This window comes from Solanum stenotomum, chromosome 2, assembly GCF_019186545.1.
Source record: "Solanum stenotomum isolate F172 chromosome 2, ASM1918654v1, whole genome shotgun sequence".
Classification (NCBI taxonomy): domain Eukaryota; kingdom Viridiplantae; phylum Streptophyta; class Magnoliopsida; order Solanales; family Solanaceae; genus Solanum; species Solanum stenotomum.
Window position 1 is genome coordinate 10,169,308 of NC_064283.1, and position 27,718 is coordinate 10,197,025.

Sequence of the window (27,718 nt, forward strand, 5' to 3'; positions counted from 1 at the left end):
TCCCAATGGGACTAAAATTGGAAATTTTTGAACTTTAATAAGTCCAATTTGCAGCAGTAGCAGCAGGCCCCAAAAGGCTAAATTTTTTGGGATATAGGACTTAAAGGTCCGATTTGAGTAGAAGCGACAAAGTGGTTCGAGCATTAAGTCTAGTGGCTTGATTTGGAGACATGTTTTATGTCCTTTCTTTCTCTTATTATTTGTTTATTTATTGATTGTGAATTAACTTTTTATCTAACTTAGATGAATCCTCGGAAGTTTTTTAATGACTCTTCTATTTCATTATTTGTTTACCTTAAGTATTTAACTTTTCAAAACTCCTTTTAAGTTAAACAGTTTAAGCTTAGTAGAATAACTTAAGAACCTTTCATGTTCTTTCATAGTTATTGAAAAGCTTTAATCCATTGTTTATGAGTTTTTGAATTAATTGTATAGCTCAAAAACTCGACAATGGATAAAAGTTAAAGTTAAGATTATTCTTGAGATTTTTTTAGAAATATCAAAAAGATTTTCTCTAAGTTTCAAATAAGATTTTTATAAGTTAGCCAAAATATTTAAATTCGTCGGTCAACCGCGTGTTAGTGGATTCTCCAAGATGCCTAAACCCTTCCTTAGAGAATTATTTGAACCCTTACCCGACTCTGGTTTATTTAAATGTTTTCTTTCAAAAAACCCCTTTTAAATTAGTTTACTTAGTTTTCCTAAAAATTAAGTGGCGACTTCCAAATTACAATTTTTTCCAAAACTTAACAAAAATAGCCAAAGTTGCGAAAATTGGTTTCGAAACCTTAGTTTTCGAGACCGGATTGTAACAACATATATAAATTAAATTTTATTCATTAATTGTACATGTGATTTTGTTTATGTATACGGTAACTGCACCATGTATACATTGGTTCGTATTCATCTGTGTATTCATTGATTTGTATTCACATAATAAACGTGTATACTTTAATTTAAATTGAGATTGGAATTCATTGGTATACATTGGGTTGTATTCATCAAAATCAACATTCGGATTCTTTACAAGGATCTTACGAGAATCTTTCTTACCCATGAAATTGAGAACAAAAATTTCAAAATACTATAACCTGAATTTTCGCCAAAAATTTTTTTTAAAAACTTTAGATCCACAAATCACAAAATTTCAAAATTAACAGGGCAAGAAATGCTACATAATTATATATTAAAAGAAATTTTTGGAAGGATCATCGATAAAAATAAGTTATATCTGATTTGCATAGACATGGTGAATTAAGGAGAATAAGAGAAAATTTAGAAGAGAAGCAAATATATATATGACAAGGATTTTAGAATGAAAACAAAAAAGGTTGAATAACCTAAATTTTTGCAAAAACAAAATTGAAAAAACTTCAATTCCACAAATCATGAAATTCAACAATTAATTGGACAAGAACAAGATTATATATAAAAGATGATTTTTAGAAGTATCCATGAAAAAATATATTGAATTAAGGAGAATAATTAAAAATTAGGGAGAGAATCGAATATACGTATGAAAAGAATTCTAGAAAGAGAAAAAGAAGACAAAAAAGAGAAGAATTCTATTTTAAAACGGTTGACAAAATAAAAGAAGAGATAAAATAGGGAAAATAAAACAATAATTTTTTTCTTTCAAGAAAAAAAAAGCAACAATCAAACGTGTGTGTAGAGAAAAATAAGGAGAACAAAAATACATTTTTTAAGAAAAAGAAAAATAACTATTGAATGCCAAATAAATAAAACAAAGTCTTTTTCTTGCTAAAAAATTAAAAATGGGCTAGTTATATGCTAATTTAGTCTATAGGGTGTTATGCTATGCCAAAATTATCGAGGGGAAACTAAGAAAATACCCCATAAAAGCAAAATAATTACAAAATATACCCCTTTATATTCATACCCCACTAAATAATTACACTATATACCCCAACTAATTTCGCTTAACTGATACTAAATCAGTATCATATACTTTATTGGTATCATTAAGGCTCGTAATTTCGCTTAATTAATACTAAATCAGTATATATATTGTATTGTTATCATTAAGGTTTCTTGCTCAGAAATTACTCATTAGTCAATGATACTATAAGAGTATATATATACTCTTATAGTATCATTGACTTATGAGTAATTTCTATATATACTCTTATAGTATCTTTGACTAATGATTAATTTTTGAACAAGAAACTTTAATGATACCACAACAATATACATATACTCTTAAGGGGTCGTTTGATAGAGTGTATAAGAAACAATAATGCATGTATTAACCTCGTGTATTACTAGTACCTTGTTTGGTACTCTTTTTCAAACTATGTATAACTAATACTTGCATTAGTTATACACTCTATTGTGTATTAAGGTGTGCATTGCTAATACCATGAATTTCTAGGAATTAGCAATGCAATAGTTTTAATGCATGCATTAACATGATAAAAGACTCAATTGCTCCTCAAAATCTTTTTTACATCTTTTCCACCATAAAAGTGAAGGGTATCTTTGTAAATAATTTTTTTAATGCAATACATTTTATTTTTAATGCATCAAACCAACAATACATTAAAATAATCTATGTATAATTAATGCAAGTATAACTAATACATGCATTGCTAATGCAAGTATTACTAATACACATATTTAGCATTATCCTTATACACTCTATCAAACGACCCATATAGTATCATTGATTAATGAATAATTTTTGAACAAGAAACCTTAATGATACCACAATAGTATACATATACTCTTATAGTATCATTGACTAATGAGTAATTTCTGAACAAGAAACCTTAATGATATCAATGTATATATATATATACTGATTTAGTACTAGTTAAGCGGAATAATCAGCATTAATGATACCAATACAATATATGATACTGATTTAGTATCAGTTAAGCGAAAATTATCAGCCTTAATGAATGAGGGGTATGGGCTGTAATATTTTTTGAGAGGATGGTATTTCTTGAATTACTTTGAATTTGGTATGAACATGTAACTATTTTGAGTTTTATGGCCCATTTATGTAGTTTTGTCAAAATTATGAAACTATTCAAACTTAGCAACTTATTTATGAAAAAAAATAGTTGTAGTTTCAAAATATTATAAAAAAGAGAAATATATTATTTTTATAGCTAATACTTCTCCTCCCCCTCTCCTGCCCTCTCCTCTCTCTATTGCCTCTCCTCCCTCTCTCTCATCCTCTATATTTCCCTCTTCTCTCTCTCTTTCTCCATTTTTCTCTCTCCTGCCCATAAGAAGAAATACCCTTAAATTTATTATGTATCATTGTGTTCAATCAAATATATGTGAGAGTTTTGCATTTTATTTCAATTGTATTCGAAAAATTATATTTTATATTTTGTATCAATGTACTTGTATTCATACGAATAGAATATGCATTCATCCTCTCTGACAATTTTTTTTTATATCCAATCAAAGAGAGGATGAATACAATTGTATTCGTTGTATTTAGATTACAATTGATACAAAATAAATATAGAACACAGTGCAAAATAAATATAAAATACAATTTGTTGTATTTTGAATACAATTGGTACAAAATAAACACATAATACAATGCAAAATAAATACAAAATACAACCATCTCTCCTTACTCTCTTGATCTCGCTCGCCTCTCTCCTCTTAATATATATTCACTTTGATACAAATCAATTCATCAAGGATGAATGCATCACAACACATATAACACAAAGACATAATCAATTCATCAAGGATTTTAAATAGTATAAAGTTGTCAAACTCAACAAGTCATGAAACACACCTCAAATGATAGAGACAGTGGAGGAATCCATTTAAAATTGGTCTTTACCACTTAGAAAAACATTTCTTTCATTTTGCATGCACTTAAAAGTTGCCTTAGTTCCCTTTTTCAAAAACAAAAAGAGACCTAAGTTGCTTCTATGTTGCCCGATCTTTCTTGACGAAGAGAATGGCATACTTAGGTCTCATGATGAGATTCTGAATTAAGATGATCAAACATTAACTCAAGCCCCTAACCCGGGCATCTCAATGTCAAATATAATGGGTAAGTCACACCTCCCTTTGCTCAGGCAATTACTCACATATCACAAGTTTTCAACAATAATTATCGGTTTCACACGAGCCTCCACATAGGCTAAACATCACAAATATGCATCACACAGACTAAACAAGAGTGTCAACACTTAACAACCTCTAAATCACATACTACAACTCATTCCACAGTTGACTCCCTAATTAGAAAAATCACTTACTCATCTCAGTCTAAAAGAGGGATAGTCAAACCTACCTCGAAGGCCGAAACTTCACTCGAACAACTCTATTGGAACACTTACTCAACCACACAATCACCGGAACGATGCTCAACTATCAAGAATGAAAATAATTCATCAAAAGGAGCCCAATAATACCCATATTGATAGGGTTTGAAATCGAAGGTAAAATAGTCTAAAAATCATTTCTGAAATCAAAAGGTTAAAATGAGATTTTTAATTGAAAATCCAGTTCTACAAGCCAAGAGGTGTTCGTGCTTGAAAAATCCATTAAAAACAAGCAAAAATCGAGCTCCAAATCAAGAATTTAGTAATTTAATTTTTCATATTTTAATTAAATTACTTTTTTTTTGAAAATTTATGTTCCATTCACCTAATTGGCCATTATTCAATTTGCTACCATTAATTTAATTAATGCAGATGTAAGACAACATTTTAGAAGTGCATTTGATAAATAAAATAAAATAAAAAATTCATCCAAACGGCCACTTGTCCCAACAACACAAGTTCCTATTAAAACGTCAATGTGGTTTTGTCTACAGTTTTCATCATCATACTTAATTAGCTTATCCAAGAGAAAATTATAAAAAAGTTCATTATCACTGTCAAAGGTCTACTATTCAATTTTGATTTTCCATCTCGTCACCTTAAACGTTTAGTAACTGCACCCGATTAAATTTGAATTCACATTTAATTTTTTTTTTACGTTGGAGATTAAAATGCTCCTACACAGAAGTAATTCTACATAAAATGTTATTCAAGCTCAAAACATCGGATTAAAGATGAAAGATAACCCTTATTGAATAAAACTAATTATATAGGAGAAACTATAGTTTAAAAAATTAATTATTTATATAATATGCAGTTAATATTGAATTTTCTTGACTTAATTTTATCTATTTATTTCTATGCTCTATATTTTAAATTTTGTTAGTGAAAATCCTAATGTCATCACTAATTAACAGTAATTACTAAAATCACTATATTTTTCTTAATAAATGAAAAGTAGAAACATAAGTAAATTAGTTGAAGAATAAGATTAATTAAGACTTCCAACTGGTACTGTTTAGGTATGATCTGGAAGTAATTATATGACAAAATTCACAATCATTGACTATATAGCACATGCAATGTTCCACAAACTTAATACTATGATTTCCACTAATCAAATTAGTCCACTTATATTAAAAGATGTCACCAATTGTTAAAATAACATGTATCTTCTAATTGTAGTTTGATATGTTGTGACAAATTCGAAATTTAAGATATCACATGTGCTAGGTTTAAAATATAAGTTGTTCTAGAATATAAATATATTTAACCTTTATTTATAATCATTTTTCACATTTATAGATACATGCATAATATATGTTCAAGTTGAAATTAAGGAGTTTTGTTGAAATTGTGACTTCTATATCATGTTAATCACGACTAATACGATAACTCAAAAAATAAGATGATAACGAGTTGTTAGTCTTATGCGTATGGATTCATATGAAATCGATAACTTTTGTTTAAATTTTATATTTATATTAAAACATCCATTATTAATCATGTAAAGATATTTGATTAAACAAGATGAGTTACCATAGCAAGAGTCAAGAGAGAGTTCAGAATTTAAAGTTACTATAAAACCTTTATCAACTTTAAATTTTGAAATCGCCCTTGTAGGTTATAAATAGTCGGTTGAATTCTGCTATTAATGTAGTTTTTTTTTTAAAAAAAAAATTGCTGCCACTATATATAACTTAAATATATTATTGATTAATATATTAAATTGCTTCCTTTTTTCCCTCCTATTTCATGTCATAGGTTCGGTTTGTCGGCCTTAAATTAATTACTAATTTTAAGATAGGACAAAACTAATCTTTAATACAATTAGTGCAATATAATTAGTTAGTCAATCACTATACTATACACACGTATAGCGATATTAGTTGAGATAATCATCATGAGCATGTGATAAACTAATTAAATTAATTCCTTGTACTTATCATAAATTAATTAATTTCGAATAATGGGGAAACAAGAATAAGAATATATTCTTCTGATAGATAGAGTCATCAAAATAAATCTAATGATATTTGAGAGTAACATGTGGCCATTATCTGTATATCATAGATTTTTGTTCTTAAATTTAATTTTCACTTGAAAAGTCCAACTTGAGTACTTGTGATTATTTTAATTTATTATTAGCATTGATAAATGCCAAATCTAAAAATAATTAGGGGGACATGATGCAATTCATCAATATCAACAACAAATTTAATTTATATATAATGTAGGCAAATGGCTATAAAACTTAAAAGGTGGTTTGGTAGCTGATTTGAGTTGTGTATGTAGAGATTAGTTATGAGTGAATCTATGTCTTAGTTATATATATATATACATGTATTAGTTATTTCACTTTCTATCCTGCATAACATAATATATGGATTCCTTCATATTTTATACATGTATTAGTTATGTGGATTTCTAAATTGTCAACCAAACATCGTATTAATTTTATACACAAATAACTTATTTCCTAGTTACCTACCGAATATTGTATAAGTCATACGAAAATTAATACATATGTAACTTGTTTCTACTCTAACTATCAAATGACTTATGCCAAACAATTAGAAATGCCTGGTAGTCATGATTATCAAAACTTCTCCAAGTTAAGATTTGACTGAATCTCCTTCAATGAATAATTAATACTTATAAAATTAAAAAAAAAAAATATTTTTTGTGTGCGTATAAATATGAATTGATGAAATCCTTCGACTTAAAGATGTGTCTAGTCTAGCATAGTAGTAAAAGTGACGTAAAAATTGCTAGTTTGAATCTTAGGTGTATAAATTTGGATTTTTTCAATTATCTTATTAATTTTTTTTTTTGACTTCACCACTTATAAGAAATGAGAAATGGGCACTAATAATAGAACATTACCGGTGTGTTTATTATAGAAAAACATAAATGTCTTTTGATTTTCTTGTGTTTAGTTAAGTAAAATTTTAAAAAAATATATTTTCTAGAAATTAGGAAAAATAAGTTATACAAGCTAGGTAACACTTTTTCTTATTGATTGTATCGTTTCACACTTCAAGTATACCTTGTCCAATCTTCATTCCCACCGGCCATCTCCATAGCCCTTTTCCCCACCACCTCCTACCCCCACATGCCACACCGCCACCTCCCATATTCATCTATATATATATATATATATTATACATATAAGTATTTTTAAAATAATATTTTTTTACTTATCAACGATCAACTAGACAAGATTCGAGCGATAAATATCTTGGTAACGTCAACTCAAAGAAGTTGCAAGGGAGTTTTCATTCATTAATTCATTACACAATAACACAATGTTAATCACACTAACATGACTTTCTATTATATTAGTAAAAGCATTTTCACGCTACAAGTTTATCATACGTGTAAAACATTTTTCTTCATACCGACAATACCATACCCTACTTGTCAATTTTGGTGTCATTAATGAAACTATGAAAGTAATCTATCAACTTTTTTAATTTCTAATTTTGTGAGGAAACAAGGAGAAAAAAAAGACGCAATTATGAAATTGTACCAAAAAATTCAAGATTTCGAACTAGAGAATTTGTTGACTTTTAGAATTAATTTCCATTTAATTTATTGATGACGATTTCTACACCATTGAAACTAAGATAGGGTGATAGAAAAATCCAGTGATAGAGACAAAGGATGACAATGACTAAAAACAAAAGAGTCTATAAATAACACGCTACTCTCTCCGTTTCATATTAGTTCATATCTTATTAAAAATAATTATCTCGTATTAATTGTTCACTTTGCTAAATTAAGAAATTAAAATTTTCCTATATGTAAAGTCTGTGGCTAATTTTTAGCCACCCTACATCTTGCCATGAATGCTACGAAAAAATATTTTATGGCTAAAGTGTTTAGCTACAAAAAATTTCATATTTAGCTACAGTGTGTTTTGTAGCATTAAATGCATTTTCTTGTAGCGTCAATTAATTATTTTTAAAAGTGTTCACGTTTTTTTGTAAAAATTTCAAGAAGTTTTCTAAGGGTGAGGTAGTAAAATTATCTTCTTATATATGATTTCTTAATATGTGTATAAGAAAAAAAATTATCAGGGAGTATTGAATTTATTTATTTTGATGCAAAATATATGTATGAAAACAAGTTTTCAATTGGGGAAATTACGCGGATATGCAAATATATACTAGATAATTAGTTAACATAGCTACTGTTTGAATTAATTACCATTCACCACTAATTTCTAAGCAAAATTATGCGGCAGGGTTTTAATTGTATGAACATGTAGTTTTCAGAATTTGCATAACTTTTGTATAATATGATTTGTATAGCTGCTTATAGTTAAGATGTCTTTGTTTGTATAAATTCATTATTTCAAGATTATATAAAAATAAATACAAATCAATTGATACTAACAAGTTTATACAAATACAGACAAGAAACTAGCTCAATTATACAAATACACGCGAAGTATATAAACAAACTCTACAAACGTACACACAAATTATACAAACGAGTTGGTAGTCCATAGCAGCTTAAACTAAAGCTACAATTAACTCGTAATTATGCAAATTATAGTGAAGGAGCTTAATTAACTTTATCATAGTGATTATTTGCAAATTTTCATATTTTCAATTTGAGCAAGTAGGTTTAGACGTTCATGATGCGTTGAATTATTGAAATTCCAATAACAAATTGTATCTTTTTTTAGCAAAAATTGTTCATCCGAACTAAACTTTAGGTGCAAATGCCTGAACTTTGATCACATGTGTCTAAACTCTATGAACTTCAAGGGGAAATAGCTAAAGTTTTTCAAAACTGGATAAATTTTAAAAATTTATAAACTTATAATAGAATTTGAGGAGCTACACTTCTGCTACTAAAAGATCACTTTTTTCCATTGAATTTTTTCACCGAAAATTGTTCAATACTATTTCAAAATATTTTGATTGTGAGAAAAGAAATAAAAAGTATTTCAGTATTTCAATGAAAATTTATTTCCTAGCATTTTTTTTCCGTGAATTGATTCAGTGAAAAATAAGTAAAAACCAAATTTATAACAAAAAATTTATTATTTGCGGTGAAAAAACCCTTATGTTTATTCACCCAATAGAAAAAGATGACCTAGGCGTAAATTAATGATACAATAGGTTTTCTTTTTCTACATTTAATTTGTAACGAAGAAAACGAGGGATATTTATTTCTTTTTAATTCTTCTTAATAGGACAACTCACATAGCATTAATTATATCGAAGATGAAATGTCATAAAATTGTTAAATAACACTATTACGATGAATCAACAAATGACAAATCCCTAACCCCACCTGCACTGACAGAGGCGGAGCTAGGTAGAGGTTGTGGGTTCAAATAAACTTACTAATTTTTTTTAGATATTGTATTTGTATTATAAAATTAATAAATATTATATATGTATATTAACTTGTAAACCTCTAACAAAATAGATTAACAACTCAGTAGTAAAGAAGAGACGGTTGAAATATCTTTCACTCTAGTGTTGTGAGTTCAAACTCTACTCAAACTTCTAATTCTGATTTCGCCACTTACTTTAATTTCCTGGATCTAAATTTTATCCATGGAAAATACAACTTTTACACCAAATTTGTTATACTCATTTAATTAGATTGAAGCTTACTGAATAATATGAGGACCAAATTTGTAACAAATATTATCAGCCACTATTTTAGTTAGTTGTACTAATTGTTGTTCGTCTTGTATTCCCAAGATACTTAGAACAAAACTTTGAAGAACTTGATAAAACACAATAAAGTTTAAGAACATTTTCACAACTAGAAAATTAAAACTAGTAGAGAAACTAGAATCAGAAACAAATTAGATAAAATATACGAAATATTTTGTATTCTTAAAGAAGAATTTTTGTCAATCTGTGTTTAAAGAATCTTACTGATTCCAATAAACTTTGCAGAAACACGAAGTTACCAAAGTTTAATGAACCAGTGAAGAACAGAAGAACATAAATTAATTCACAAATCTAAAATCTGTAACACATACCAGAATCTGGAAAAACAGAAAGAAGATCAAGGCCACTAAATGCACAGTGTCTCCTTAAGGAAATTATTCCCCTCTAGTATCCGAGGTTTGATTTGGAATATGTCCTCCCAGGATATATAGAATGATCTCAATCACCAGTGTATTGATACCCAAAACGCTGGTGTCAGCGAGCCACTCAACGGCAGTAAAGTACACTTAGAATACTAGATTTAGTAGTAGAAGAAGTCCAGAAAAATTCTATTTTTAAAATGAGAGGAAATTCCTCAATTTATAGAAAACAAAGGGTAGTGTGAAAAGGTTCTTATTGTGCCTTACCGGAAAGGTCACAAACCTTTGGAAAAGTCACAATCTTTCGGAAAGGTTACCACCTTTCATAAAAGTCGCAACTTTTCATAAAAGTCGCAACTCTTCATAAAAGTCGCAATTTTTCATCAAAGTCACAACTCTTCATAAAAGTCGCAACTCTTCATTTTTCAGTCGCACTTTTTAAAACCTAACACTAATTTGGTGTTATGTTCTTTAGCAACCAACCATGGTGGTTACCCAAAGCTCTGACTTTATGCAACTTTTTTTTTTACTCCATACAAAAGCTTGAGGCAGACATTAATATGAGTTGTGGTAGGACAACTGAAATATTATTATCTTTAATTTAAAAAAAATTATGTAAGTATTTTGAGACAATTCAATCGATAGTGTTATCTTTATAAATTTCGGAATGTGTGATTTCAAGTTTAATTAATTTTTAATACAAATACCAAATAGAAAATAGAAAATAAAAAACAAACAAACTTACCGTTAGTAGATAATAGTCAGAGTTCCAACGCTAAAAAAAAGGCAAAAATAAAAAAGATAATGCCTATTATCTTTTTCTTCTTGTTAATAATTTAAGAGTACAATATCTATTTAACAGAAATAAAGGATAATACTTAATTCAGTCTCCAAAAAGATAGAGTATTATTTAATTTATGTATTGGAAATATTCATACTATATTTTATAATCTCTCTAATTCAATCAAGTGGTGCCAAATAGAGTTAGTTAAGATGCCTAATAAATAACCACCGTCCTTTATGCGCTAAAACCGAGAAAAGAATAGGTCAAATTATTTCTTATTCATGTATTAAGAAATTATTTATAACTAATTAGAATAATAAAGATATTAATTATATAAATATCAGTTATCCATCTTTTATTTACATAAATATAAACAATAAATTTTCTTAAAAGCTATACATATTTAAAAAAATATTAGTTAAACAGATTTTTAATTATAAATTAAACATCATATTAATTTTTTATAAATAACTTATTTCATAATTAACTATCAAACATTATATAATTTATATAAAAATTAATACATAAATAAACCTGAAAAGCTTGAACATGTATCACGATAAGTTTACTCGTGAATTTGAAACTCGGACTATTTTTCAACTACATAAGAAGAAAAAAATGTGTCTGCTTACGCGGAAAATAAGGGGGACACGTGGCTTAATTATGTTCGATGATGTGATGTATAAAAGCTAGTCCTTTTTTTCCTTCTCAAAAGGAAACTTCCTATAATATTTAATATCATCACATACAAAATATTCTTAAAACTTATTTGAGCCACTCATAGAGCTTAAAATCCAGATGCGAAGAAGCCATTGAAGAAACAAAGAAAGAGACAGAGAGAAAATCCAAAAACTTCAACTCTGTGTGAGAAAAAAAAAGGTATGTTCTGTCTTCATCTACAAAGTAAAAAATATAAAGATCATAGATAATATTTTTTTTTTAAATAATTAATCTTGGGTTTGATACTTAATTATTCTTTTTTACTTTAGAATGTTCTTGTTTTCAACTGGATGTTCATAATCCAAGAGTACATATTGTCCTTTTCTGCTAAAGATTTTTTTAAGATTACAACACCTAAATTTATTAGCCTAATTTGCTCTTTAATTAGATGAATCATCAACTTTATGGTATATCCTCTAATTTTTTTTTCCTGCTCGATATCTGATATTTGGATTTAAGGCTTCTTTTAGTTTAAATTAGTATAATATAAGACTTATTAAAAGAAAAACACTTCTTAATAAAAAAAAATTATTCTACCACATCTGTTGATGGTATTTCTGGGTATACTTTGCATAATCTTCTATTATTTTTTCATATTTTTCTATTTTGTCAAACTACATTTGCTAGAAAATGATTTTTTTAATATTAAAATAATTCAACAAAAAGACTCTTTTATTAAAAGTGAGGCACTTCTTTTCTATAAAAGATAAAAAAAGAAACACCACAAACTTGTCTCTTTTTCTATTTTCTTCTTTTTTTTTGTAAATTTTATAGTGGTAAGATATTTTTTGATTTTATTTAGAAAAAAATGGGCCTAGATGTTTTTTTCTACCTATAATAAAGTTGTACTTGACAATTGACATTGATCGCTAAAATTTGTAAACTGCTCCGCACTAATTACTAGGACCCTCTTAATCAATATTTTAACAAATATAATAATCCTTCAATTTTATATTACTTCTCCATTTTTTTCTTTATGATTTACTTTTTCAAAAATGAAATGAGGTGGGGAAAGGGGAAATACAAAGGGAATTACAAAGTGGAGAACTTTTTTTCTTTACCATTTAAGCAAAAACAAAAAGTTTTTTTTTTACCAATTTAACTTTTAAACATTTTTTAGTAATTATATTTATGTGTCTTATCCATCAATTTCAAAATTAACAATGAAGAAATATTTTTCAAAACCTTACAATATTTTTAAGAGTTATATATGTAAAAAATAATTTATTCTATTTTTTTTTTTTTTGTGAATTAATAAACATTTTTAATAATATGAAACGGAGGAGATGAGGAGTATCTCATAGTTTACAAAAACTCTAAATCAGAAATGAGGAGTTGTGGGATGAAAGGAACTTTTTAGTTTTTATAAATTACTCCCTGTCCCATAATAGTTGTCTATTATATTATTTTGAAATGTTCAACAATACTTGATAATTTTACACTTAGTTTCTAATTTATCCTTATCTTTAATTATAGTTATTTCTTTATTACATTTTTCAAAACATTGTATTTATTATATTTAAAGGGTGATATAGTAAAATTACCCTTCTATTTATAGTTTCCTAAGGGGTGTATCAAATCAATAGTGAACAACTATTGTTGGACATAGAGAGCATAATCTTTTATTTAATTTATGGGATACAATTAAAATTGAGATTCAAATTTTGATCAATTTAAATATAAAAATTAAAAAATAAAATTTATATATTTAAAAATTATATAACAATTATTATAATTCACGACTTCAAATATCTATCATACTTATAAAGGAATTCATGATAAAAATAATTTCTTTATTTAACTTTCAAAATTCTATACTACACCTAAATTTGGACGAAAGCAATAGCAATGATGGCATTAAATGNCATTTTTTAGTAACTATATTTATGTGTCTTATCCATCAATTTCAAAATTAACAATGAAGAAATATTTTTCAAAACCTTACAATATTTTTAAAGGTTATATATGTAAAAAATTATTTATTATATTTTTTTTTTTGTGAATTAATAAACATTTTTAATAATATGAAACGGAGGAGACGAGGAGTATCTCATAGTTTACAAAAACTCTAAATCAGAAATGAGGAGATGTGGGCTGCAAGGAACTTTTTAGTTTTTATAAATTACTCCCCGTCCAATAATAGTTATCTATTATATTATTTTGATATGTCCAACAATACTTGATAATTTTACACTTAGTTTCTAATTTATCCTTATCTTTAATTACAGTTATTTCTTTATTAAATTTTTCAAAACATTGTATTTATTATATTTAAATGGCGATATAGTAAAATTATCCTTCTATTTATAGTTTTCTAAGGGTGTGTCAAATCAATAGTGGACAACTATTGTTGGACATAGAGAGCATAATTTTAATTTTTATTTATGGGATACAATTAAAATTGAGATTCAAATTTGATCAATTTAAAGATAAAAATTTAAAATAAAATTTATATATTTTAAAATTATATGACAATTATTATAATTCACGACTTCAAATATCTATCATACTTATAACCTAAATTTGGACGAAAGCAATAGCAATGATGGCATTAAATGTTTAACCAAAAACAAAAATGTGATGAATTCTTTTTTACCTCAAAGTCGCAAAAGGCGGCAGCTAGCCTCAAAAGTTTTGAAAGAAATTATTGGCTAAAAAAAAGTAAGGAAAAATCTTTGTGACCAGAATTTGATCAGAATGGTATTATTTTCTCCGTTTCATTTTATATGGTATTTCTTTTTATAAATAGCTGGACCATAATACTTGTTATTTTATAAAATTTATATATAAATTACTATATTTTGCCTATTATATTCTTGGTAGAATAATTAATTAATCTTGTCATTTATTAATAAAGTTGATTTAAAAAATATTAAATAAGGATAGAAGATTAAAGTTACATCATTTCTTAATACAAATAGAAAATAAAAAGGTGACATATAAAATGAGACGGAGGGAGTATTTTACATATGTTATTAGCCACAAAAATTCATGTTGATTGCTGGTATTAGGTTGTGTTTGGATATTTTTCCAAACGTGAATCCTCTTCAACCCAAAATTTATATTCACTCAGTATATATAAATAGTTTATTTAAATTACGCAATAGTGGCATTTCTAAAATTTAGAATCTATATATCATTATTTTTCACTGTATAAAAAAGAATGAGAAAATATGAAAAATTTAAGAAGTTTTTTAGTATTTTAATGAGATTTTGTTTCTCATTATTTTTTTTGATGAGTCAATTCGATGGAAAATAAATAAATAAAATATATTTTATAACATACGTTATTGATTCGTGGTAAAAAAATAATCTTTGCTTCTAGCCTGACTCTGCCTAGACATTAAACATTTTTGGCTGTGTTTTTTATCATGATATCCTTGGACCTATTTTTGTTTTATATGCTCACATTATTTGTCACAGTTGTAACATTACATCCACAAAATAGTAGTCGTATGTTATAGTTAGGATGAATGTACCACCACTGAACTTGTCTGTCTTTTAGCTAAATTTGGTTTTTTTATGAAATATTTTTATAATATAAAGTTGTTATTAAGTCCCCTTTTTGAACCATCTATGGCCATATGGTATGTGACTTTTTGTTCACATAAACCAGAACACACATAACAATGAACATTACTTTTTTTAATAAAATAAATTTCAAGATATATCGATAATTTCTTAAATTTGCTAGTGAATTTTATTTAATTAAATACTTGAGCTATGATCTGTTTTAAACTTTTGATTGAACATGATCAAAATATACATAGAAGTTTTTTGAAAATGTTCAGTGTTGTATCTAACAGTAGAATATACATAGAGCATGATCAAAATATACATTCTATGTTAAGAGCGTTTAAGAATATACATAGAAGTTTTTTCAAAATTTATCAATAGATTTCGTTTGATACTTAATCAGAATGTATCATAATTCAAGTATCTAAATAAAATCTATCGAGCAAATTTAGGATGTTACTTATGTATTCCACAAAAATAAATAGATGGAAAATTATGTTTTGAATTGTTGAATAAAAAAGTTGGTTAGAGTACTAGCCATAGTCAACAAATCCAATGATGGGAGCTAGGGGGATTAGAATATATGTATTGTATGTAACAGTAGATAGAGAGAGATGGGTATATATTACTGTTACAACAACTCGTAAAGTTGATGGGTTTAAGTGAGTTTGATGATGTATTTATTGTTGAGAATATACGTAAGGTAATAAAAGAGTGTTTTCACTAGAATTTAAGTTTTTAGATTAGATGATCACATATTTTAATATAATATCAAAGTAGATAGAAAATTTTGAGATTGAATTTTATACATGAGAGTGTGTTGAAAAGAATTTTTACATGCTTGATCATGAACGAAAAGAATTAATTTACACATAAAAGAGTGTTTGAAAATACAAAGTGTAAGAAGTCGTTTATTATAATAACTTGATAAAGATATCTGTTCTAGAAGACATTATTTTTTCATGACTTGATTAATATATTTACAAGTTGATTTTCTTATAAAAATAATACTATTTTTTAGGAAAAAGTGTTAAAAATACTTTTAAACTATGTGAAATGAATTAAAATGTCATATGTTTATAGTTTGGCTTAAAAAATGTCCTTGCCGTCAATAGTTTGGTTCAAAATTATCCTTACAGCCAATGTTTTGGTCTAGAAATGCCTCTGTAGTTACCAAATGGGTCAAAATGCCATTTTTCGAATAAATATATTATTTCATTTCTTTTTAAACACATCTTTTTACTAATTACAATATTATTAAAGACTCCTATTCTTTTATTTATTTTAAAGTCACTTTAACAAATAAAAATGTAGGAAATAATTTTCCTGAACTGAAGTAGGATAAGCATTTGCTAATTTTAAAAAATATTACTCCTAAAATAGTATGTGTTAAAAAGAAAATAAATAATATATTTATTTGAAAAATAAGTTTTTTTGACCCAGTTAATAATAATGACATTCAAGGACATTGTTGAACCAAATTATAAACAAGACATTTTTATTCATTTCACATAATTTAAAAACATTTTACTTTTTAAAACATTTTAACTAACCAAACATCAAAGAATGAAAAACTATTTTCTAAAAAATTATATTTTATCCCTACCAAACACACCCAAAGAGAAAAAATGATACTCTAAATAACAAAAAGGATTTTTTCCATATGACCTAGTGGGACTAATCATGTGCACTAGAAGTCAAAGGACCACTTCCATTATATTGAGTTTACTTAGATTTAAAAAATGATTCGTGATATCGACCTATTTTTTCCTGAATTAATTTTTGTCATACAATAATATTAGAAAGGGATGGGGATCACCTCCAATACTTTGTTGTCCACTAATATTCAATGCATTATTAAATTTACAAAACGTAGATAATTAAAAATCAATCGTTTAATAAGATTTAATTTTTTTAAAAAAAGAAAGAAGGGATGACAACATGTTTTTGGGTTTTCATCGAGAACTTAAATTTCATCTTTACTTATTTTCTATCACGCTCCATGTGAGGGGATTATCATTGGTGTGACCTATAGGAAATAAGTAAATGTATCAGATAATTTATATTCTTGGTGGGATGCCATGCCATTTTTTTTTCTCTTTTTGTAATTTTTATTTAAACTCTATTTAAGTAACAATTTTTTTTTAAAAAAATTTCATAAGATATCTAGATGGTTGATTTTTTTAATTATTTATGTGTTCAAATTTAGTAATATGTTTAATATAATTGGACACAAAAGTACGGAAGGTGGTTTCATTTTTATGAGAAAAAAGACATAATTAACTTCTTGTAATCTATCTTAATACAAAAACACGTAATTTGGTTTATCAATATTGATTTTGGTATCCTTTGCATTTAACTATTGAGTACAAGTTAAAAACTTTAGTACAATTAAAACGCTATCAAACAAATGATTAACGTAAATATTTTAATGTTCATATTTCATTGTTCCCCTAAATAAACAATGCTAATCTTATGGGCATTTTGCCTTAATTACTTGTACCTACCTCTATATTAAATACCTTTTATTTTTAACGATAACTGATTAACGTAAATATTTTAATTTTAGATTATCACTTTTTATTCATATATTTGAGAAGTGTTTTTTCAATATAACTCTTGAGATCGAGGTCAGCAAAAAATTGATAAAAAATTTCTATTTGTTCAAAAGAAATCTTAACCAAAAAATTAAAAATAAATCATAAAACCATTTCTAAATAAAATAACAGACAAAAAATCCAATAAATGCTCTCTATTTTTAACTACACTCATCAATATAGCAGATAGCTGAAACTAGATTGGACCACTTTATTAATGACACATATCATATAGTAATAATATAATATAATATAATAATTCTAAATAATAAAATACAAATTTCTACTTTAACCCCACGTCTTACATTTTTTTAATGGCATGCTTAACTATTGGTGATTAGTGATGATCTCAGAGTTAATTATTAATCAAATCCCATTACCATGTCACAACCATTTTTAGCCATCAGTATTCGTCATCTCCTTCACCTTCCTTAATTATCTTAGTTGAATATCCCTTTCTCCCTAATCCCACCGCCAAATTTATTATTATTTTTTTCAAAAATATAAATCAGATTATACAGCTCAAATACCGTTGCAGTTTCCACGACGCTATAGATAGTGGTCGTTACTCGTTAACCCATTTTCTTCTTCTTCTTCTTTACTGTAAAATTTCAGCTAATTTTCTTCGTCTTTTGGTTCTCCATAGATTTATTTTTTCATTGAATTCACGAAAAAAGTGAAAAAAAAGTAAGGAAAAAAAATATGAGAGAGAGCTCAAGGCAACAGCATCAAACTCAGGTAATTACGATTTCTTCGTTTTTTTTTGTTTTTTTTTTGGTGTATTTTTTTTTTTTCCTTATGTATAGATGAGGAATTGCAGAGAAGTTGGGCTGAAAAATTGTGTTTCGGTTGCACGTGCCTACAGCTTTTTTGGCCGCGATTGGTGATGCGTAAATGGCTCAATTTTAGTGCTAAGGATTCCGATTACAGTGCTGACCCTGACTCTGATGCCGGCTCCGGTTCCGGTTCCGATTCCGACCAAGGTTAATTTTCTCATTTTTATTTGAAGTTGTATTGTTATTGTGCATCGTTTATTTGAGCGGTGGAAATAGCCTCTTGCAGAAATGAGAAATTTAAAGTAAGATGTTATAGCAGGAGCTTAGTGCACCGGTCGGATTTTTTTAAAAAATGTTGTTATTGTGCTCTATTATGTTCGAATTGGTCTATTCTCAGATTTGCTGATTTTGCTGTTCCGTTTTGTGCTATGTAGAATTCTGTGACTGGCCGAGGCAGTCGGGGTTGAACGATGCAAAAGACGGGAAACCTGGAATTGATGGTAATAGAATTGTTCGTTGCTCAATTTAGTTTGAAATTTAACCAAAATGTTCATTTTCTTTTTTGGTAGGTTTTTCTGCTGCTCTTTGGTATATCTCTGTGTGGTGATTTTGGCTACTGCTGCTCAATTGTTTGTTCCTTTAGGTTTTATTCTCTTCCAATAATCCACCATCCCAAATAAATGATGGAAAGGGTTACGACTGCAGAGTCCACAGACTCAACACGATTGATTTTTGGTGTAGATTGGGACATGGATTTGTTAAACTTTTAAAAGTAAAATTTACATGTGCAAGTCTCACTATTTGACTTGCAGATGGTAAAAGTTTTACATAAAGTGGGACAAAAAGAGTATCAGTTAAGAGTCTAAGAAGGATCATATAGGGGCAGATATTCTGTATTTGATGTTTAAGGAAAACCAAAAACAGAAGGATACCGAAAATACGTTGTAATGGCTTTCTGAATGTTAACATTTTACATACAAATACTCGGGGTTTAAACTTGTTTGAATTGCTTTTTTATTCATGAATCTGGTTCTTGACGTTACCATTATTGTCTTGCCTAATTACTTCAATCATACTTTCATTACTATACTTGATTAAATTGTTGTTGACCTTTTATGTCTCAGATGCTCTTCCCAAAATAAGAAGACGAAAATCAGAAACATTTAGGGCACAGTATATTGATGCAAAAGAAATTAGGTATGCATCTTTTGCTTTTGACTTTTTGATCCAAAAATATTGTTTCCATATTGGCCTGTGGCATTATATTTGTTTAGCCAGAAAAATTTACTGAGTTTGGGTGCTTCCAGAGTATGTGTTGGCACATGGAATGTTGCAGGAAGATTTCCTCCGGAAGATCTTGAACTTGATAGCTGGTTGGATGTAAATGAGCCTGCTGACATCTATGTGATTGGGTAAGTATCTGTATCTCTCTTTGTTTGTGCAGTCCAGATCTGCAAATTATGCAAAAAGAGCGTTGTAGATTGCTCTTCACACAACATAGGTAGTGCAGAAAATTGCTTGGGCAGAATGATACTGTGGTAAGTCACCAGTGTCAGTCACATCTTTTCTTTTTCAGGGGATAAGTTAGTCACTACCCATCATTGTTAATATCGAAAGTTGAAGGGATGCAAGTATATATTTGGTCTAAAGTGTGTCACATTGTTCCTGTATTTTACTAATGATATTACTCTGTAGAAGTTAAATCTGTTCATCCTACAACTAAATTCCTCTCCTTCAAATTTGCACTTTTACCTACCGTCATGTTCATGATTTATTTGAGGATGCATGTTCCATTAGATGGTAAAACTCCAATCTCATGTACACCCATGCATCACACATACATCAGAAGTTAATTTGATGTTTTGGTGTTATTTATTAAGGCTTCTAAGTTATATTAACTACTCCTATTTACCTGAACAGATTTCAGGAAGTTATACCTTTAAATGCTGGCAACATATTTGGTGCTGAAGATAACCGTCCAATTTCAGTTTGGGAGGACATCATTCGCGAAAGTCTGAATAAAGTCTCACCAGTGAATAAGTTTAAATCCTTTAGTGATCCTCCTTCTCCATCAAGGTTTAGGCCATCTGAAGATGCCCCTGATATAGAAGAAGAAATCGCTTTTGAATCTGACAGTGGCAGTGAGGAGGAAATTGTCCCAATAAATGAAGAGTGCAGTGACTTTGTTGAAATCAAGGATGGATGTGTGATGGAGGATCATACTATTGTGAAAAATGATGTAGCTGTTTCGAACCATACTTGGGGTTTGGAGCCAATCAATGAGGAGTTTCAAAAGCAATTTCCTTCTTCAAAGAAGTTAGACAGGCTGAATTGCTTTAGACCAGACGAGGAGGAAGAAGAAACAGAAGAATCAAATTCGCAGTTTGCCAAAAAATTGACAAAAACGCTTAGTGGGACAGAAAGAATTGGTCTTTGCTGGCCAGAGAAACCATTGGATCTTCTGGGCCGACATGTTTCAGAAAGACCTGGTTCCTTCAAATCAATGAAATCATTCAAAGCTTCTAAATCTTTTAACACTTACAGTTCTTTTAAGTTGACTGTTAATGGTCAGAATAGAACACAATCAGATGCAAGTCTGCTTGCAGGACTAGACCTTGAAGCTTTGATAAATAGGAAAAGGAAACCATCTTATGTGAGGATTGTGAGCAAGCAAATGGTTGGAGTTTTTCTTAGCGTATGGGTTCGTAGGGGCCTAAGAAAGCATATACAGAATTTGAATGTATCTACAGTCGGTGTTGGTGTAATGGGCTACATAGGTAACAAGGTTTGTTCTTTAATAACTTTCAGCTTTTTGGTGATTGCTTTTGATAGCTATTTGAAAGAAATGACATAATTCAGACTTTCATTTTAATAGTTGGAACTTGGAAGTGAAGAAATATCCCATCAGTTTTTATTTTTTATGTTGCACTGCATTTCATAGATTTATCAGTAGACGAAAAAACACATCTAAATTATCAAAGGATTAGAATTTCAGAAGATGCTTAGGATAATCATAATGTGATAGATACTATTGATTCGTCGATGTATCTGTTAATCCTTGAAGGATACTAGTAGATACAAATAAAATGATGCCCTATGTACAATCTGTGCTTAGTTTCTTACATTATTTGTTTCCTTTGCACCAAAATGATCTTGGATAGTATATTTAGGTCCAAAAAGTAAATGAGATCCCATAGTTGGGATCACACTGTTACATTTCACAAAGTTAACCAACAGATAGGCGCTGGCCATTTGAATCCAGATTTAAATGCTGTCAATAATTTTTTTCTTTATAGAATGGTAACAAGTTAAAAATGTCAATAATTTATCTGTCTATTGACTGGTGATTTATATTTTGGGATTGCAATGGACTTCCTATAACCTTGTGAGCTAGATAGACAGTATTTATCATTAAACTGTTGAGAATATAATCAAATAATAAAAAGTGTGCTCTCTCTAACAGCTTAAGCTTTTAGATGAGATGGTCACACACTTCAACATGGTATAGAGCAGGCAAATGTCCTGAGATCGAATCTCACCGCCACCCAAATCAAAAAAAGAATTTTCACGTGCTTGTCCCATGAAAAAAAATCAGGTCCGCACGTGAGGGGGCGTGTTGAGAATATAATCAAATAATAAAAAGTGTGCTCTCTCTAACAGCTTAAACTTTTAGATGAGATGGTCACACACTTCAACATAAACTAGGATAAACTTTGCAGATAACTTTGCTTGTCCATGCATAAAGGCAGTTCCCCTTTTAGTATATATAGGTCAAACTTTTCCAGAGGACGAAATAGAAAGTGTGGTCTAACTTTAAGGATGGAAAGAGGAACTTGGCTCTTTCTTCAACTTGTGACAAACTGCATTGGACAGTTATCATCTGGACCTTCTGTGAAAGTTGATTACTTCCAACTTTGTGATGAAACTGCAGTATTTAGCAGGCTTTCCCTGCATACTCATCTTCTACATAAATTTTAGATAATTTCATGTGAACCTTTAGACATTTGCTTTTATGCTTTTTTATGACACTATTAGACACATAGTAGATGCTATTGAAAAACTTCAGAAATTCATTTTCTTAAATGGAAACATACATGTAATTTATTACAATTTGTTGCTAATTTTTTTGTTTCTTTTTTCCTAATAAGTAATAAAATTTCCAAGTAATTACCAGCAGGAAGGGGGGTGCACAAAATGTACGTAACTCATCTCTTACTTTTTTCTTCAGGGATCAGTATCTGTGAGCATGTCAATATATCAGACTTTCTTTTGCTTTGTCTGTACTCACCTTACATCGGGTGAGAAGGAGGCAGATGCTGTCAAAAGAAACACTGACGTCCATGAAATTCATCGGAGAACACATTTCAATGCATTTTCTTTAATTGGACTTCCTAAGAGCATCCATGATCATGAGTGAGTGTGTTTGCCTATTTAGCAAACATTTCTGTTAAATCTGCAGAATTATAACCTTTGTTTCTCTTTTATCAACCATGAATTTCCCCCCTCCACCAAGTCTGATTTAGTTAGTGTATTTACATGTTTTTCTCTGTTTGTCACTTTCATGGGGACTATTCTAGGATGGTTTTCAAGGAAAAAGAATGTCTTTGTTGATGTTGCAATTCTCCTTCTCTTTATAAATCAAAGTGTCAAGTTGGTGACTGGATCATGAATAAACAGAATAGAAGTATGCCCAACACCCCTGTGCTACAGTAGTCCGACTCTCAAGTCAAAAAAGACACTGAAGCCATGTACTGAAGAATTTAGCTTGTAATAGCTACAGGAGGCCTCACTGATCCTAGGTTATTTAGAAATATCATTGTTCATTGGAGGCAGCGGAAGGAAAAGATTTATAATCCTGGAATAATTTTTGTTTCCATCTCATGTACTGGCTCTGGTTCAGTGGGTCTCTGATGCTATATGGTGCACCCAGTCTAATCCTCATTGTTCTAACTCATTGTTCAAGTTGGAAAATGCATGTACAATTATGCTCCTTTACACTGGATGATGGCTTACTGCTTCTTCCCCAACTAACATGTAGAAAAACTTTTAACATACCTTTTGGAACATCATGTGATAAAGAAACTTTTTCCTCAATCCATGTGTAGCCAGATATTCCGTTCCAATTCTCCTGCAATACTATAAACTCTTTGGTACTGATTATGTTTTGTGGCCTATGCCTTCACACTTCTTTCAGCTTGTCTATTGGTGGTGCTTGGGGTTTACTCAACTTTTTTCATCTAAAACTGAATTCAAATTTCCGTATACTGGCCTTCTCTAATTATCAGAACTAAGATATTCCATATACAATCCTTCTGATGTTATAACTTTAGTCTTGTCTCGTTCTTGAAATGATTCAGAGTAATGACAAGTTTATACTGTTGTAGGCGAATAATCTGGCTGGGAGATCTTAACTATCGTATAAATTTGCCATATGATAGAACACGGGAGCTGATATCAAAAAAGGACTGGTGTAAGTTGATTGAATATGATCAGGTAAGTGTGGATACTCTTAAACACTAAATGCTTACTTTCTCACTGATTGTAAATTGAATTTCTGATCAGTCAGTGTTCCTGGTTGACTTATATGCTGGACAAGCACTTGCAGTCTCACCCTAAGATACTTCATTTAGTGGCTCAGTTTGAGAAGTCGCAAACTGTTGATTTCTTTTGCGTAGATGACTTCATGATTTCTGCAGAAACTGTTTATTTTTTATCTTTACCTTCCATGACAACTGCATATGATCTTCCAGTCTCCTATTCCACCCCAAAAAGTAAATTATCTCATTTTGTGCTTGTGCATTTGGAAAGAAAGGTGGTGTGCAACAGACATCTACTTTAATCGCCGCAACTAGTGACTTAGGATTTGCTATTTGATGGACTGTTCTGAATGATAAAAAATAAAGAAAGAACAAGGCTGTATAATATCATGTTGTGGCCAATTTAATTAGTTATCAGTGTTATAATCCTTTTCAGACATCTTTGACGTAGTAATGTTCATGAAAACATAACTTTGAGCCCAAAGTAGATGGAACTTTTAACGTGTTGAATTGATTTGCAATTGAGAGTATAAGAGATTTTACAGTGTGATGATAACATACATCTTTCTATTTTTGCAGCTCAGCAAAGAGTTCAAGAAAGGTCGTGCATTTGATGGGTGGTCCGAAGGTACTTTAAACTTTCCGCCGACTTATAAATATGAAGTAAACTCAGAAAAGTATTGTGGAGAGGATCCAAAGGCCGGGAGACGTAATCCAGCATGGTATGCATCTATTATTATTGTTAGTTATACAGCTTTAGTGGCTGTTCACTCAGATTAGTGTTCGTTTGTATAGCCCAATATCTTAAAAGTTTGGTTTAATTCTAATCTATGACGCGTACAGCAAATCAATATATTTGTGCGGCTATTTGGAAACAACAGAGTAATTCATCTTATATCTATTATCCTGTGGCTCTAGCACATTCATCCTATACTGTCATCAATATATGTCTCGTGGTATGAAAATACCATATAGTTGCATTTGTCACCATAACTTGCCTAAATGGAATTTATGGCCTAGCTGCTTGGCAACATTTTTCACATGTTTGAAGAGTCCAAAGTTTTTGGAGAGGGCGGAAATTGGTCCAGAAGGGTGGGAGGAATATAGTCAAAGGTGAGAACCTTGATGTTTAGCTGAAAGTACCTGCTAAATTGAAGTAACATAATGCCAACTGCACTCCCTTGCTTATGCATAATAAACCTGTCATCTTAATGTCCATCTGGTGTTATCTCTCTCTAAGTGACATCCATGCTTCAATCATCAGGTTCTCTCATCAGATTTGGCAATTTGCATGTCATGATCAGTAACTCTAGATTAAGCGAGCAATTTAAATGCTTCTCTACTCTTATTTAATGCCGTGCACAGTGAAACTCGAGCTAGTTTAATTTTTCTGTACTCTTATTTTAACGTCATGCACACTGAGAATTTCGCCTACCAGTCCTTTTACAACCAATACTATTTAGTTGCAACATTTGAATTTCTTGTTTCTCAGGTGTGATCGAATCCTATCATTCGGGAAGGGAATAAGGCAGTTGCGTTACGGGAGATCTGAACTCAAGTTTTCAGATCATCGACCTGTCTCTGCCACATATATGGTAGAGGTTGAGGTATTTAGCCCAAGGAAGTTGCAACGGGCCCTCACTTTTACTGATGCGGAAATTGCGAAGGAGGAAATTGTCACAAATATGGGATTGGAGAATGGAATGAGCCGATTCATATCAGACCAGGTTTGTTTTCCAATTATATGTATTAATTTTCAAAAGCATAATTCCTTTTGGTGCATTCATTTCGGACAAATCTCGTCACTGAAGTAGATATAGGGCCAGTGAGCATCATACCCAAGGGAGTCATTTCTATTAGTAATAGTCTCCTAACTCCCGAGTGATTTTGTACAAGTATTTAACTTGCAGTCTCGAGGGTTTGAAATTAATTATATGAGATAGCTATCATCCAATATTGGTTGAAAAAAATATTTGGAATCTAAGTTGCGCCAACTAATTTAGGATAGAGGTGTAGTTAATATATATATGGGAGGCAATGTTACCATGCTATTTAAAATTTCCGGAGTTGCCAAACTAGAAAGAGAATATGGTGGAAAGAAAATGCTACAGTTTTGGATGCAATATAATGATTTCACAGAAAACTACATTAGTCCTGGCATTGTCAATTTGGTATTTTGACAGTTTATTATCTGATATTATTTCTGGCATAAAGGTTAACAACCCCTGTGATGGTATAAGTTTTTGTGATATTTGGAAAAGTGTATTGATGCTAGATATTAAAAAAAAAGACTGGAATTCCAAAGATAACGGACGTCTCAAAAAATCTTTGCAGTTGTCAAAACCCTTTGTCTTCAAAAAAATAATTTCCCTTACTTTCTCTCATGTTGTAATTTGTCGGAGTTGTTACATGAATCTAATAAGCCAGCCTTGAGAATCAGTTATATATTGAGATACTAGCTAGTGGTAGATGTAGTTGTCTTCCAAGTGAAAGCTGTCATCATAAGTAAAGAACATCTTTAGACTTTGACTTCGAGTACAAAGAATAAGAAGTTAGCAGTACTACAGAAAACGCCATGCAAGTATATGCATGTTCAATGGCAATCAAGAAAGCGAGCTGTCATCGTACGATCTCTTATATAATTATATTTTGTTTGAAATATCAATGTTGACAAGTATATTGCTTTTGATAGTAATTGCCAGTCAATGGTGAGAGCTAGAGATTCTAACATTTCTTTTTGACAATTATCTTTTTGCTGAAATAGGGTGAATCTTACTGGATGCGGTAAAAGATGTCTCCTAGGGGACAGTTGAAGAGGCTGAAAGATGGACTTTCCAGGACTCACGATTTTTCATGAGTAACGGTTCTGCATATATTGTTTTGATTTTTTTATTCTTCACTCTTGAGGCAGGCTGTATATTGTGTTTAATTAGGTGATGCATGTTTGCTGTATATTGTTTGTTGTTCAGACTTGTAAGTGAGTGAGCTCATTTTTGTAGTCTTCCTTCTTAGTCTGGGCTTTTTCCAGCATGAATTTATGAAGCCACTTGTACAGCAAATTAGAAATGTCCCTACTATTGTTTGACAATACTTATAGTAGAATTGTTTATGTATTCTCACATCATTACATTACATGATTTGGTGTAAACCCTTATGCGCTAATCGAAGCACAGATCTCTTTTACCTTGTGCCTTGATATATCACGAAGAGCTCATCTCATATTCCATTTTTCCTCCATTAAGCTAGGTTTTGCTATGAAAAATGTGTAAACATTATTCTCAAATGCTGCTTATTGTATTCTATTTTTATTGATTTAAATATAGATCATCCAAGAGAAACAAGTGAATTTCCTCCAAATCAATAAAAATAGAATATGGACATGTATGTAATGATCCTCCAAAT

The 27,718-nt window shown here is 29.6% G+C and overlaps 1 protein-coding gene across 2 annotated transcripts; it reads left to right on the forward strand.

The window, feature by feature from the left end:
- The first annotated feature begins 18,559 nt into the window (after nucleotides 1–18,559).
- Nucleotides 18,560–27,388, forward strand: LOC125854785 (type IV inositol polyphosphate 5-phosphatase 3). Of its 2 annotated transcripts, none has more exons than XM_049534368.1 (11): nucleotides 18,560–18,741; nucleotides 18,869–18,986; nucleotides 19,214–19,279; nucleotides 19,904–19,976; nucleotides 20,087–20,191; nucleotides 20,700–21,564; nucleotides 23,008–23,192; nucleotides 24,164–24,272; nucleotides 24,896–25,038; nucleotides 25,809–26,043; nucleotides 27,081–27,388. In XM_049534368.1, exons 1-11 carry the CDS (start codon nucleotides 18,706–18,708, stop codon nucleotides 27,102–27,104), a joined length of 1,959 nt encoding a protein of 652 aa, XP_049390325.1. In that variant the 5' UTR covers nucleotides 18,560–18,705; the 3' UTR covers nucleotides 27,105–27,388. The 2 variants fall into 2 exon arrangements, with proteins under 2 accessions (XP_049390325.1, XP_049390324.1); XM_049534367.1 differs by having other exon boundaries at nucleotides 18,562–18,741; nucleotides 18,824–18,986.
- Nucleotides 27,389–27,718: the final 330 nt, after the last annotated feature.

What these genes read in the sequence shown, in the direction of transcription:
- LOC125854785 (XM_049534367.1), top strand. Translation starts at nt 18,706, where the DNA reads ATGAGAGAGAGCTCAAGGCAACAGCATCAAACTCAG. An exon ending in CGGTTCCGATTCCGACCAAG is followed by an intron (nt 18,987 to 19,213) that starts GTTAATTTTCTC and finishes TGTGCTATGTAG; the next exon opens with AATTCTGTGACTGGCCGAGG. An exon ending in AGTTGATTGAATATGATCAG is followed by an intron (nt 24,273 to 24,895) that starts GTAAGTGTGGAT and finishes CTATTTTTGCAG; the next exon opens with CTCAGCAAAGAGTTCAAGAA.